This window comes from Lates calcarifer, linkage group LG8 (genome assembly GCF_001640805.2).
Source record: "Lates calcarifer isolate ASB-BC8 linkage group LG8, TLL_Latcal_v3, whole genome shotgun sequence".
Lineage (NCBI taxonomy): Eukaryota > Metazoa > Chordata > Actinopteri > Centropomidae > Lates > Lates calcarifer.
The window spans coordinates 10,223,165-10,238,815 of record NC_066840.1 but is presented as its reverse complement, the minus strand read 5'-3'; the positions used below and the strand labels follow the sequence as shown (position 1 = coordinate 10,238,815).

At 41.4% G+C, this 15,651-nt stretch overlaps 1 protein-coding gene and 1 long non-coding RNA gene across 2 annotated transcripts; one reads left to right on the top strand and one right to left on the bottom strand.

Moving 5' to 3' along the window:
* Positions 1-665: 665 nt before the first annotated feature.
* reep2 (receptor accessory protein 2) lies at positions 666-12,700 on the top strand. The gene is made up of 8 exons (XM_018699585.2): positions 666-950; positions 3,075-3,147; positions 4,922-4,998; positions 5,300-5,420; positions 5,585-5,698; positions 7,206-7,386; positions 8,891-9,054; positions 10,224-12,700. Exons 1-8 carry the CDS (start codon positions 919-921, stop codon positions 10,293-10,295), a joined length of 834 nt encoding a protein of 277 aa, XP_018555101.1. The 5' UTR covers positions 666-918; the 3' UTR covers positions 10,296-12,700.
* A 184-nt stretch (positions 12,701-12,884) lies between these two features.
* LOC108899244 (uncharacterized) lies at positions 12,885-14,760 on the bottom strand. The gene is made up of 3 exons (XR_001963527.2): positions 14,632-14,760; positions 14,196-14,351; positions 12,885-14,044 (listed from the first exon to the last, which is right to left on the bottom strand). It is a non-coding gene; the product is annotated as an uncharacterized LOC108899244 (long non-coding RNA).
* Between the last annotated feature and the right edge of the window lie 891 nt (positions 14,761-15,651).

The window sequence follows — 15,651 nt, the reverse complement described above, 5'->3', positions numbered from 1 at the left end:
TGATTGATCAAATAATTGTTTCAAAGTTTAGTCTGAATGTCAATCTAAATTTCCAGTTATATGTTATGTTTTGATACAGTTAAAAATTATATTTCCATCTGAAATTCAATTGTAGATGTTGCCTTTTCACATAGCATTCTGGTTGCTTAAATTCTGTTTTTCACTGCTTAAACTGGCCTTGTTTTCACACTCACACACAATGGTTTAAAATCACCATAAAACAGGCAGCCTGACAACTAAGACCTGAATGAGGTGCCCATTAGGTGCGTCTCTAATCCCATAAATCAGATTGTGTTTTACTGATACCACATGCTCCTCTATCTGTCTTGTGTGGCCTAGCTTTCACTGCTCATGTCTGAATTAGTAAGTAGATCACAGAAATGGGGCAGGGGAGCTTGAATGTACCTGTATCTAACCTAGGAGGAGGATGGAAGCACAAAATTAGTTCACAAACAGATTTTATACATGTTTACTGTCTTTAATGGTGGTCACTGTATAACATAATATTCACAATCACTGTTTCTAATTATTCCCACTAATTAATTGAGCTCATTGGGTCACGTGAGTCAGTGTCGGTGCAGTAGAGCAGAGCTGAGCTGCACTTTTTTCGAGTTAAACTGCCACCTTTTTCAGCGTGTCCCTGGCCCTTTAAGAGACAGTCTTTTCAGCAGCAGCAGCGGTGTGGAGAGCAGGGGGCAGCTTGGAGGAGCCAGAGACTGCAGCAACATCCTCAGCTGCTGTTAGCCCACCTGACAGCAGAGAGAAGCGGAGCGGCGGACAGGCAGCACCGGACACCAGCCTTCCCGGTTCACATCACAACAAACCGCGTCCTGGAGGGGAATGGGGGCCACCTAGCCCTCTAGGTTATCCGACTACATTTCCTAGAAGCGGAAGGCGAACGGTCGGCGGGCCACCAAGATGGTATCCTGGATAATTTCGAGGATAGTCGTGTGAGTACGGGCTGGGCTGCATCTGTTGTCGTGTTGAGACGGTAACGGCTCCATTCATCAGCTGTCTGATGCTGCGCCGCGCCAACTAGCTAGGCTTGGCTCCATTTTCTGTCCGAGCAGAGTCGCATTTCAGTAATGCAGACAAATACTGTGGGCAAACTGTTATTTATGCAGCCTGCTAACCAGTTATCCATGGTAACCGTTAAAACCGTTGCATTCCCCCCCTCTAATTGATAGAATGATGCAGTGCAATCTGTATCCAGCGCTTGCTAGCTGCTGGTAGCTAACGTATGCTGGTTAGCCAGTAACTGTAACCACCTGACAGATAATGTGCTGGCAGGGAAATAGGTGAAAACCTGCTTAATATGCCAGCCTCGCTTCAGACAAGTAAACAGACTCCAAACTGCCTGCCACGGCTTAAAAAAACCCCATCCCAGCCTGAGTATGGCTGCTGTGGTGACTGAGCATCTCAGCACCGTCTGGCAACATGAGTTGGTAAAAAACGTGATGGCAGCAGCCCAGTTAGAGACGTGTGTGTCCATCCATCCGCCAAGGCCATGTTCAGGGACTGGCCAGACAAATGTGCATGACTTGTATATTTTTAATGTTACAACATGTTGGAGAGACTTTAGTTAGATTCCTTGCTGTGTTCAGACAAGCTGTATCAGCAGCTTAGGCCTCAGCTTCCACCTGTACACACCACGTCCGGACAGTGTGGATGACTCAACTAAAGCCAGCAGCTGTCATCATCCTTATCCTTTTTGCAAACACCTTAACAATGCTGCATTGATGCTGTCTTCTGTCAAGTGACTGCTCTTAGTTTTTACATGCTATATTGTGTTGTCTGACTGCTTGATGTACCTGTCTGTCACAGATTATGATGTGGATTCATTGCTGTAATGGTGTCTTTGAGAGGCCCAGGTGTAGAAGTGTCACTGTTGTTTCATTCCTATAAATATTCTGCTCTCCTAGATTACATAAGTAGAGAATAACGTTGGCAAACTGTTACTTTTAGTGGCTTCCAGCTGGCTCGTCCACTTCACTGCACCTCAGGTAGTCATGTGGCGATTTGGAGAGAAACAATGTGACTGGATCATAATGGCCGCTGCACATCTATCGCTAGATCAATCGTTAATCCCCTTTATTATGTTTTAAGCATGCAGCTGCCTCTTTTTTGTGTTGTGTTACAGAGAAATGATTTGTCTTAACCCAAAAACAGAACAGATGAAAAAGCAGCGCAACTCAAACCGCTATATCAGAGTCTCAGTGAGAGGACAGGATGCTCTCAAACCCAGAGAGATGAACCTGAGATGGGGACACAAAGAGGCACAGGGCGTCTGCTGAGGGAGTCTACTGGCCTAGAGGCCTGCTACGAGTCGCCCCAGCTTACTGTACAGAGCCGAGAGCCGCTGCACACATGACTGAGCAGCTCAGACACATACTGGGACAGTGGACCTACTTAAATGCTGAGAAAAACAGTAGATATGCTCAGGCTGCCAACAGCCGGGAGCACGAGGCTCATTGTGAGACGTGGTGTGATGCACGTTCAATCGTTAGTTTAGATAAAGCGTTATAAGTCACAGTCCCTGGTTTTTACACTGCAAGCAAACAGACAAACTGGTGACTTCCTGAACTGTATTCTCCCTACCGTCCCCTCACTCAGCATTCAGCGTCCTGTCACATCAGCACAAATCACCACAGTGGCACAGGATGCGACCAAATGCACATCCAAAACACACAGCTCTGTGTGCAGTGTTCCAAACTGCACGTGGGCCAACACATGTTGACCCATCCCTGGCAGCCTTTTGTGTGTTTTTCCACTTCATCTCGCCGCAGTCTTCCTGACTTCATGATTATCAGGCCAGTGTGTTTTGACAAGCCATTGCCCGTCACCCCTCTACTGTGGCATCACCATTCAGAACTATACAGACAATGACTGTGTTCAAGTAGAAGGAGTCCAGTGATACAGAAAGCTACTTGTATTGACATGAGTGCTCAGCAAACATGTCTAACCTGCTTTTTAAGCAGGGACATGTTGGTGAGGTGTCAACAGCCAGAGGCTGTGTTCTCAAGCTGAATCCCCCTCCTTTGACCCAGTCTGCTCTGTTCCTCTGCCCTTTTCAGCCTTGCCTTTGGGACGCTCTACCCAGCATACTCCTCGTACAAGGCTGTCAAAACGAAGAATGTGAAGGAATATGTGAGTATCACCTCTGGTTACTAAATCACAGCACAGCGTTTTTGACCCCTGTCTGCTCTATTTGACTTTTGGGCTATTTTGCCCCAGGCTGCTGTCAGATAATTTTTACACTAATGTTTAAATTTGAAAATGCATATTTTGAGACAGAGGTACAAATCCCACAACTAAAATTCTGGGTCAGACAAACTCTTGACATTGTTTCATCAGAGGACACAGATTCATTATCTGGCATAATTTCTGTGTGAATGGCAGGGCAATTAATGTGGGACACACTATCCTTCATGAAATGAAATGGTTGCTGTGGCACCATAATGACACCAAAAAACACCTGCATATCTCAATCCTTATTCTTTTATTGTACATTGACTTGACAACATTTTGACCTGGAAACGAGACTGTAGAGTGTGAGTATTCTTTCATCTGTTAGACCAGATCATTTTTATCCACTGCAAAAAATATGTATCGACGTGTTCGCGCCTTCTGACGATTACATAACAGTCATGCCATGCTCCAGACTGTGAAAACCAACTGCATAAATGAATGCAATTGTTCCTAATGCACTCTCAATGTGTACAACTCTGATGAAATAGTTAATAGTTTAAAAGTAAAATAAAATGAATGAAGTTTCAAAAGGTGGAATCACTTTGTTCAAAGCACCTGATGACTCATAGAACTGCTGCGTTTAAGGAGAAATATGCCAAAAAGGTTGGGAATGAATGATATAGTGGGCGTCTGGCCTGTGACTGACACCCAGAACATGTTAACTGAATGAAGCTGTCTGATCCCCTCTTGCCAAAATGATTCATACTTCAAATGAACACTCCCAGATTTTGTCCAATTGCATTTGCAAGCCCCCCAAAATTTTCTGTCAGTTCAGTGTTTGGTACTTTAAAACTCAACACAACTTGTGCTTGAGTTTTAAAACTTCAACATGAATGGGATTTGATAGCGAACATTTTTAAAAAAAGAAAACAAATAAAGTGGTATTGCCAGTGAAAACCAGTATAAAAAAACAGTAGATTCTCATACTGGCTTTGGCTGAGAGTCTGTAAACTAAATGGGGTCCTCCCTGTTTACCTCATCACTACAAGGGATAAGAGAAAGGGGGTGGGGGTTCGAGGAGGAGGCGATAGCAGCACTCTGGCCCTCCGCCTAGATTTTCACCAGAGAACAGTCTCCTCCTGGCAGGTTACCATGGCAACCCCCACCCCCCACCAATCGTTGCTCGAGCAGACGGCCACAGAAGGAGCGAATGAGGGAGAGAGAGAGCGCGAGTGGGGGACGCCATTTTTAGAACTGATGTTTTCATTCCCTGTTTCCTCTTGTTTGGCTCATTCCTAATGAGTCAAATGATTCAGCGTTATGTGTGTTTATATGGCTGCATGCCTGTGGCTTGTTAATGCCTTTAAACATAAAATGATCAGCCAGCCTTTTTCTCTAATCCTGCAACATTTGATATGTCGATGTGTTTGATTATTGTTGATTTATTTCCATTGGTTCTCAAGCTAATTTGCCTCAAAGTGCCTAGTTTACTGTGTATTTATGCAATGCCCCACATTTCCTTTGTCTCCAGAGATTAGCCATGCATACTGATGTGATCTGAAAGGACTGAAACATATGTTGCATTTCTGTGTTGGCATGTCTGTGTGTGTGTGTGTGGCTCCTCTTTAACTCCACATGTCTCAGCACGTGTGCGCTGGATGCCGTGGGTTTTCATGTGCTATTTTTGTTTCATCCTCACTCCTCACGTCTGTGTGTGTGTGTGTTTCTCCAGGTGAAGTGGATGATGTACTGGATAGTATTTGCCTTGTTCACCACAGCGGAGACAGCCACAGACCTGCTCCTATCATGGTGAGTCAGGAGCTGCTCACGATTGTGCCCCTCGTGCCCAACTAGCTTGTAATAAATAAACAACTTATATAATATCAATAAACGCATTCATGTGTGTATCATGTGTGAATCTAGTGCTCTTGATATTTTTAGTACAATGATCTCGAGTTGGTTGTTTTCACGTTAGCATCATAAAATGCAGCTCGCACAGTTATTGAGCCTTTTTATACATCAGATCAGTGTCTTCTACACCTTCCCCAAAGTTCTTATGTTTCCTCTTCCTCTCCTACTGATGGTCATAACTCTCTGTTTCATTGCTCAGGTTCCCATTTTACTTTGAGCTAAAGATTGCCTTTGTGATCTGGCTCCTGTCCCCGTACACCAAGGGCTCCAGTGTCCTCTACCGCAAGTTTGTCCACCCGACCCTGTCCAACAAAGAGAAGGTGACCTTATCTAGTCATTTACTCCCTTTCACAAATGTAAACTGGTGTGCACATTGAAGTATTCTAATCTTTCATTTTAATTTTAATCTTTTATTGTTCTTTGTCCTGATTGCTTACACTGATGTCTTTCACTCTTCCCCCTCATCTGTCTTCCTGTGCTACAGGAGATAGATGAGTACATAGCACAGGCCAAAGACAGGAGTTATGAGACCATGATGAGGTTTGGAAAGAGGGGTCTCAACCTGGCTGCTAATGCTGCTGTCACTGCAGCCACCAAGGTGAGCTGTGCACTCTGGTAGATCCCATTATAATGAAATAACTCGGACTGTTTAGACTTTGCCGTCTTTGATCCAGGTCTGTACAGATTGTGTCTGAATCTAGCTGAGATTCACCGCAGATGTGAGAATGTTTCAAATGCTTCTCGAGTGACCGCTGAGATCACGTTTTGCTTCCCTGCTCACATGTGATTTTATCAGTGGGGAAATTCAGACAGCTGCTAAACAGAAAGCAATACTTATTTCCACTCAGCCCTGCAGCTAAAAGGGAGAGCTGATGTGACTGGAAACCTTTTAATGGGAACACACTTCAAAACTTGGTACACACTAACATTAAAAACGTGGGCCTGTTTGGTCAAAAAAGCCTCAGTGTGTTTTGGATGAATTCACAGCTCTATTAATCGACGTGTCTTTGACATAAATCAGATTCCCCAACATGTATTTTAATGCTCATGTCTACACAGCCTGCATAGAGAAAGCAGCAAACAATCACTGGAACTGTAAGTGCAAAACTGGAACTAATAAACTTTAAGCCTAAAAATATGCTCTTGGTCGCAGGATTGATTAACAGAAGGTATCTGTTAATATCCTGTGCAGACAAGATGTCACCTGTGTTTCTAATTCTCTTTGCTGGTTCAAAACTACGTGAACAGACCAAAATTTTTGCTTCAGCCAAACAAACAGGACCGGAAGGTGCACCAAATTGTTATTGATCTGGTATTGTGATGGGCTCCCGCAAACAGTAAATTGTTGGTGCTTTCAAATCAATGTTGTAATGGCAAATGGCTGCACTGAGTCCAAAGCCCTGTATTCACAGTAATGTTCAGTCTTTATTAAAGCCAATGTTTAATTGTTGACACAATACTAGTTAATGCTTTGCTCAGTATTAACATGTTAGTATTGCCGTTGCTGTTTAAACTCCTGTGCAGACGTCTGTGTTACATAAACAGATCATTCTAACCACACAGGTAACTGACACGGAGGCAGGTATTTAATGTTGGATGCAGAATACCTAACTTCATTTTTGTGCATATGTTATAAAACAAATATAGTAATTTTAGCATACTGGGGCTGCAACTAACAGTTATTTCCACTATTGATTAATCTGTCAATTATTCATTCACTGAAGATTATTTTGGTCTAAATGATTTCTTCACTTCACTTTTTTTTTTTTTAATCCAACCAACAATCCAAACAATCAAATTATCAAAATGGTTGTTGGATTAACTTTCTGCTGATTGACTAATCAATTAATGGACTAATAATTGCAGTTCTTCATGCCAATTCAAGTGATGGAAATCCCTTAATGTCCAGTATCATACATTGTCAGTGCAACAAATAAATGAAACCTTTAACTGCGGAACCTTGGTTGGTTTTTCACACCACATGAGAATTGGCAAATATTAATAGAAAATGAATGAATTCCTCTCTACATAAAGGCTATGTGAACACATACTTTTCTGCTTCAACAAATCTGACTTGTCTGCTTTTGGTTTCCTGTGATGCCCAGGGGCAGGGTGTGCTGTCAGACAAGCTGCGGAGCTTCAGCATGCAGGACCTGACTCTCATCAACGCCGAGGACGAGCTGGCTCTGCACACTTCAGACGCCCGCATGAGACGGGACCCCATGGACGAGATGAGCTCAGGGGCCAGCACGCTGCCCCGGGCCAAGAGTACTGCTGCACGGCAGAGTAAGACCGCACAACACGCACACCCCACACCGCCTCATTAGCAGCTTCACGCTGAGAAGCATGGACTCACACACATCTGCATAAATACATACATACTGTACGTCGATTGTTGACTGGAGTCTGCAGTTACTTTATTTAGCTTGTATCAGAGCAGGACTGGTGCTGGTGGAGTCATGTGATTTAAAGCCCTGCAGGATGGGAGGGAAGAGGAGGAGATGTGGGGGAGTGATGCAAAGAAGGTTGAGTTGTTGGGGAGGTGGGGGGGTCAAAGCATGTGATCCGAGTGGGAGGAGAGACCTGGAAGGAGGACTCTTTGTGTCTCACTACACTGCTGGCTGGCTGGCTGTGTGGGCCTGACAAGGCTGTGAACTGAATACAGAGAGAGACACAGAGGCAGTGAAACAATGAACGAAGAGAGCTAAGTGGCACACTTTAAATTTAGACCAACACAGAAACCATGTGCGAGTTCAACAACCAAATGGTCAGAAAAATGGAGCAGAACAACAGGTAAAAGTGTCAGACATAACAGTCTTGTCCTTGCGCACACACATGACACAAATGAAATGAGGATGCACTTTATGGCACTATCAGAGGTCCCCAGGGTGCCTTTAACTTGCTCCATCAGTCAGGTTTTCCATGTTATGCTGTAGCTCAGTTGTTCCAAAACTTTTTGAGTTGCAGAAATGTCCAATTGTGACCCATTGTCAGAGCTCTACTTCAGGATGTATTATTTACATATTGATGAATGATTTTTATTTTAGACTTATTAAACATGTCAGTATTTTACAAGAGAATATGATCCCTAAGTCTGAACGTTAAAGATGATTTTATGAGATATTTTTTTTTCCTTTAATCATCTTGTGACTCCTCAGATTTATCTTGTGACTCTACAACACTGCTAAATGTTTGGGAATCAAAATGTCGATACACATGCTGCAGCACCAGAGTCTCTTTGGGGGCTCATGTAGCATTTGGCGAGTGCACTGAAATGGATGCACCCCAGATGAACCTGTCTGGATTTTTATCAATCCATAACATTTTTTGTAACCAGATGCTGTAGTGGTAGCTGGGCAGGGGACACTCCTCTTTAATGTGACCTTTATCATTGCAGGCAACATCCAACTTTAAAAACTGGTGGAAACAGAAAGTGTATTTTGAAATTTGGCCACTTGGTGGTGTAAGAGGCCGTGACTGCAATGATGCACTGGTCTGCAAATACACATTTTTTTAACAGTTACTTCAGTGTTGTTGTCGTCTTGTTAATTCAGTTAGATCTGAGTTTCATCCATCGTACATTCATTTAGTTTTATAAAATAAAATTACACTGGTTCAAAGACACTGAAATGCAGAAATCCGGTGGCAGAGTTCAGTTTGGTCTGGGTTGGTCCTGGTGAATCATCTGGTTTCAACTGTTTTTTTGTTGTTTTTTTTTCCACCTGCTTTAAGTCTGAACCCGGCGCTTCTCTCTCATTGAGTGACCTCCAATTTTTGTCCAATCCTGCAGCTCGCTCGTTGGCAGCCACGTCCCTCACTGATGAAACATCATCCCAACACAGCTCTGACCTCTCAGACACAAGGACTGAACACTCTGATGAAGATGTGGGAGACAAAGCCCCTAAACGTGGGACCAGCGTCAAGGCCAAGAAACCTGTTGCTGCTAAGACAGAGGTAGGACTGATGAACACACACACACACACACACACACACACACCAAGAACACGCATCCCAAGAGCATATGCATGATTTCGACATTATTATGATATAGATGTTACAATAGGGTGATTCAGGCTTTATATCAGAATATTTTGGGTCTTTTGTCATATTGATGAATATTTCATATTCTTCCCTAAATCATCTTAAGTAACCTTGTAAAATTTGTTTAGCCATAACAAATCCATTTCCAATAACAGGGGAATGTTTTCATGTTGTACATACAAAATGTTTCAATAGTTTCATACCAGGCAAAGTTCATATTTCATATTGTGCATTGTGTCAGTGGGAAAAAGTGTGTGATGTGTTACCATTACACTTCACAAAGTAGAGTTATTTGTTTTCCAGGACTGAGGCCCTACTCAAAATCTCTGTACACATAACATGTGGTATGATTAGGACACAGCTAATGACCGTGTTAACATCCTGATGTTTAGTAGGTATAATGTTTACCATGTTCAGGTATTTGGTCATACAACAAACAAGCAAAAAAAATGTATCCTACGTCCTTTTCTAACCATTTTTCCTTGACTTTGATGGAAAATGTCAGGAGGTCAAGGAGAGATGTGAAGGAGAATTCATGAGGACTGTGATGCTGAGAGAATCCTACTGCACTTAGACTATGCTATGTAATTATGCGACTGGCAGATGTTATTGATGAGGGTCACTTTTAAATAATGCTGCCACAAGGAATTGTAGGACAGCATCATCTCTTTTACGTTACTAAAGTAAGGTCCAGTGTATCCTCTGCTAAAGGAGATATGAAAGGAAGCATTGAGCCTCTTTTCCTCAACATTTAGGAAATTTAATCAGCTCTTATCATGGCCACTGAGACACTTCCTGCTCACTTCACTCAGTTAAGAACCTTTCTAAGCAAAAAAGACTGTTTGACAGCAGCTAAAATCTAAGACAGGCAAACTGAAATTATGACCTGAAGATGGAGCTAGAGGATAAGTTGTTCGAGGAGTTTACTGCACAACCTTAGTTAAACGTCCACCTCACAACACACCTCTTCTGCACTTCAACAGATCACTGTTGTCTTTCTTCTTTTCCTTCTGTTGTTTAATCAGCTGTGTTAATCACTCTTTACTTTCCCCTCCCTCCTGTCGCTCTCCTCCTGCTGCTAGACTCAAACTAAGACGGTGAAAAAGCCGGCAAAGAAAAAGACCACGACTAATAACGCAGAGACGCCACCATGAGGCCTGCTGTCCACATCCACCAACCTACACTCTCTCCACCCACAGCCTGCAGGCTCTTCTTCCTCTGTTTGGTCTCCACACAAACACATGTACACTATATACGTATATATATCAATCACTGAAGTTGCGTCGCTCTTGCTGTTTTTTTAGAGCAAAGTGCAGATTTAGTTTTTAGCCATATGTGGGAACTGTTTACTTTTACATTTACCAGGTTGTTGCATATTTTGTCTCACTCAGATTTAACAGTCGGGGATGTTTCTCAGACCTTTTTTTAGCCTGAAGATGATTAGTAATCTAATCATTAATGCTCCTTTTTCTTTTAATCTTTAGGCATATATGTAATAGTTGAGTTTTCCATGTGCAGTTTTCCAGTCTCATTGATGTTATTGATTCATATTCTGTTGCAGACAGTGTGACATTCTTGATTGAAGCTGAAGTGTTTCCAGTGAAATATTACACTCTTCACTCCTAGTTCACCTGATTTAGGTCTCTCTTCCTCTATTTGGTTGCAGTTGAAAAATCTCATGCAGGCCACAGGTCTGTGTCTTCCTCTCGACTGGGCCACGATGCTAGATTTCCTCAAACAACCAAAACAACTGGCTCTAATGGTTCCTGAGGTTTTCTTTTTACCTAGCTGTAAGACTGGGTTCAGATCAACTTTAAGGCCTGTGTTGACTGATGGTTGTAGACCTCCTTAACTACTGTCTCAGACCTCATCATTCCCACTTTTGACTACAGCTCAGCTCAGATAGGTGTCGATCAACAGCCACTGTGTCCTCGCTCGTGTAGCTGTCAACTGACTGATCAAACCTGTCTTGGTTCTCCTCTTTTTACCTTTTTAATTTGAACCTCTTTGATTGCATTTTAGGCTTCACGGCTTGTGGAAGAGTTTAAAGTTTAGCTTCCCCTCTTTCAGTCCGTATACCTCTGAGTGAGTCTGGCTCTGCTACGTTCAGGTCTCACTTTAACATCACTGCTTTAATGTGACTTTCAAGTCATGTACAGTGCTGGTGATGGAGTGGTTTGTTTAGAGTTGGCTTAGTTATCCTTCATCTAGACATCACGCTCTTAGGTTGTATTTATCCATGATCATTTATTTATTACACTTCTGTTTTATCCAGTTCTGTCAGACGTGTAATATTAGTAATAAATATGATCAGTTGTGCATAGCTGGGCCTCTTAAGGCGATGCTGTACCTGAGTGATGATAGCGCTCTCTCCCAATAAATACAGTAGACATAGATGAGTTGCCTGTGTTTGTGAGGTAACATATCTGCTTTCAGTGACGTCTGTATATTGTTTGTGTTACAACATTAGAAAGTCAGTCTGCACTTTCTCACTGATTTTAACGCAGCTGTGTGGCGACACTATGCCTCATTATAAAAGCAGGATCAAGCAAAGCAATATGGGAATAATTCAACCAAAACCAACGTCAGGAGACTTGAGTGAGAATCATTTTCTCAAACCCCTGCTGTTGTTTCGGATGTGGAGGGAGTGTCAGACCAGGCTGTGGGTGTTTCTAAACACTGGACTTTAGTTCTGGGACGAGCTGTTCTGGTTTCCAGCCTCTACAGTGGGCGTGGTTTCTTCTGAGTGCTCTGTCATGAGAGATTTAAAAGCATGAGACTACTGCACTCATTACTGCTGTGTGCAGTGTGACACTAGTATGAACCAGTAGGGGGAGACAAACCCCAACTCAACTGTTGGAAACGTTAATAAACAATATGTATAACAGTGTAAATAGTGACCTGTATATACAGAATGAGCTTGCTTGCCTTATTCATTCATTCATTCTCTGGGCTGAAATCCATTTAATTTCTTAATCATTTGTGTGCTCTTTTTAAAAATCCTTAGTCTTGATAAATCATATGTTCTGAGACCAGAGGAAACTCATTGTAGACTTCTGGTGCTGGAGGTGATTTTTGTATTTTTAATTAACATCTTTACTTTTCTTTCTGTCTTTTCATGTTGAGACATTTTAACTCTTCACAACTTCTTCTTACTCTCCATCACAGAGTGGGGAATCTTCAGACTGAGTCTAAACTGGTGTTTTTACATTCACATCCTGCTATGTTCTCTGCTCAGACTGGATATAAAATACTTTAGGGCCAAAAGTTCTTCATTTAAAGTTTGCACTGAATAAAAAGTAGACGTCACATAATCAGAAGCCCTTCTGTCTTAGCAACATACAACTCTGCATTTTATCTTGTGTCATTTTTGGATATTTATTGTTGATTATTTTCAGTTTAAAATCAGTATTGTATACATGGATGTTCATTTGTATATTGTTTGTGCCAATTCTCAAAGCTCCATGTCAAAAAGGATAACAGTATGTGTGCTGGGACAATGGTATCTAACAAGGTCATGTATCAGTAATAAAACTACTAATAAAGGAAATGAAATCAGTGTGTTACTGCCTGTCGTACAGCTGAACTCTGGAGGCTCGCACTGTTTCTTGGTTTAGTTTAGTGGTACTTTAACACGTCCTGTTGATGTCCACACAGGCGTGAAGAGCAAGAGCTTTGATGGTATAACCACAGGCAGATACATTTTGTTGATCAGCTAACAAAGCACACAGAGCTTTCAGATATATATATATATATTTTATTGCCAAAACCTCAAAGCAGAGCAGACAACAAGGTTCTGAAATACAAATAAGAAGTTTCGTATTTTTAAAATTAAAAAATAAAGTCTTGAAACCAAAAGACATCCAAAGTTTGATCAATTTAACCAATTCTGAGGGATCTGATAAAACTGTATAGGGCTGCTGTTACCTAATATAGACTCCAGACTTTGTAAAAAGCATTTAACTACTGCAGTGTTGCAGTCTGCTGTTATTGCTGCACTAATAGATTTCGCTGCACTGTTTTCCACCACTTCACACCAAATCTTGGATAAAATTTTGCAAATTTGTTCTTGGCTGTTTGGGTGAAATGGGAATGAACTAATCACTTTTTCTCCCCTGTCCAAATGTTGTTGAATGGTCAAAGGTTCTGTAATTTCTGCCAATCTCTTGAGTTCATCCTTAACCTTTTTAAAATCATTACATAGAAGGTTTTTGTCCGTATCTTCAACCCTGGACAGTAACTGTCGTCTATCAATTCTTACATTTTTTTCAATTTTTTTCTGTCAAGTTGGAAAGGAATATTGTGTTTTTCGGCACCTAAATGAAGATTGTGGAGATCTTCAAAAAATTCAGATTTAATTGGTCCCCAAAATTTTGTGAATAAGACAAAAGTAAACATCCCATATTTACTGTGCCATTCACAGGCTTTTACTAAAAGTTGAAACATACATGGCTCAATGTCCTGAATTTCTCTCTTCAGACATGGGCTGTTCAATGTATAAATCACAATTGTCTCCACTTTAGATCTATTATTCTCTAAATTTAGTTTGAGGAATGTATCAATCTTTTCTATTAAAATAACCTCTGTGTGTACAGTGAATTCAGCTGCAGAATTCTCACCCTTCTTCGGTCGATATTTTGGCTTATCAACAAAAAATATAGTTTCAGAATTTTTCAAAAAATTGACAGCAAATACATGTTGATTTTTCTTTCTACTGTATATTTCACGGTAGTGTTCTCGGAAACACCGCCACGGTCTGTCTGTAATAAATTTGTTAATATTTTTATTCTTCAATGGCATAAAATCAGTTTTTAGAAAGTTATAGCTTTGATAACTGAATTTAGGTATAAAGGTGTAACTTTCTAAATAAAAGGGGAGATCTTCCTGCTGCTGGTCCTCTTCCCTGAATAATGAAAAAAAAGTTTAATTTAATCCAAAGGTAAATATTATATGTTTAACAATACATTATTTAACTGGTCCGCTGCAACATTCCCTATGTGCTGCATTCACAGAGCTGTACATCTGTAAACAGTCAGTATACTGTCAATACTCACATTATCTGTGTTCCTTCACTGCTGAGGGTGGGACCACAGGGGTGAAAACTCAAAGAGATGACATGAGCATCTCTGTTGAAGTCAAAGAAGCAGCGCAGTGAGATCTTCAGCACTGGAAAGATGTTCAGTGGAAGTCTGAAGATGGTTTTGACAAAGCTGGATGGGAATAAGTTGTCAAATGTTAAGTTGTATGCTAATGTCATTGTCATACATGACAGCACGTGTTTGTAATAACTTGAATAAAATCAGAAAAAATAGAGGATTTAAATACATTTTAGTGGACAGAACAAATTAGATTACAAAATTAAGAAGGCATTTTCTTTTTTTTCTTTTTTCCTTTGTCTTTGTTTTGACAGGGCAGAAGTTTCCATTTTTCAATTCACATACACGTTGATATAACTGGAGGAAAACCCACATTTTATCTCTTAGAGTATACCTTGGGGGGATGAGGAGCTGTTGGTCTCTGGAAAAGATTGACATTTCTTCCCTCTCATGTATTTCTGGAACTTGCTGTCTGACTCTGTCCGGCTTAGTGAGACAAAGAGTGCACATTTAAAAACCAGGCTGTGCAGTGATGAGTTCACGTTAAAACTGAGGTTTTCTCTGGCGCTCCTCGGTGGACGGACACAGGATGCTGAGAGAGGCTGCAGTGCAGTTAGCAGAGCAGCTACTGACGTTAGCTCAGCTTGTTGAATTGTTGTGACTTACCAGGTGTGGCCCCCAAGGGTAACCCACCCCAACAGGGATAGGCAAATCTTGTTTCAGAAAAAAAGCTTCTCATAAAAATCTTACTGATTGATAAGCTGTACAGAGTCACTCTTTCTGTAGCTCACAAGGTTTGCCTACCCCTGTTTGGGTGGGTCTTTCTTTTTCTTTCTAGTTCTTGTCTTTTCCCTTTTTGTTCCGTGTGTGTTGTTAGAAGAGAAGACATCAAAGTTGGAGAGCATGGGGATAGTGTGTGTTGCATTTATATACAGTATATCCATCCTCCCGTTGGCCAATCATTTTGGACAATCTGTTGTTTCCATGCCAATTTTCATTACATACACAGGCTAGTTTAAAGGGTGGGACAAGTGCGAGTGAAAGTGTTGACTGAAATAAAAGTAGCGAGGCTATATAACACTGTAATAACCTTTCATATTGCTTGATGAATTTTATATCTTGAAAAGTAAAAAGCTGACACTAGCTTTTCACTGGGATTCTGAGGAATACTCTGCATCTTAAACTGACCCAGCCAGTTAGTCAGATAGGAAGGTGGCATTAGCAGCTTTTGTCAACTAAGGCTTAACCTCCTGAGACTCGTCCTCGTCTGGGAACATTACATTTTGGGTTTGCTGCACCTTATATTTCATTTTGCTAAACTTAGAACTGTTGTTCTTGTTAGCTGACACTTTTTTGTGCAAGTAGTGTTAATGAAATCACAATCCACTCAACAGTGTAAAAACAAGATGGTGGC

Bases quoted from the DNA above. Each gene is read 5' to 3' on its own strand.
- reep2 (XM_018699585.2), top strand. From the start codon at position 919: ATGGTATCCTGGATAATTTCGAGGATAGTCGT. The intron at 4,999-5,299 runs GTGAGTCAGGAG...TTCATTGCTCAG, and splicing joins ACAGACCTGCTCCTATCATG to GTTCCCATTTTACTTTGAGC. The intron at 5,421-5,584 runs GTGACCTTATCT...CCTGTGCTACAG, and splicing joins CCCTGTCCAACAAAGAGAAG to GAGATAGATGAGTACATAGC.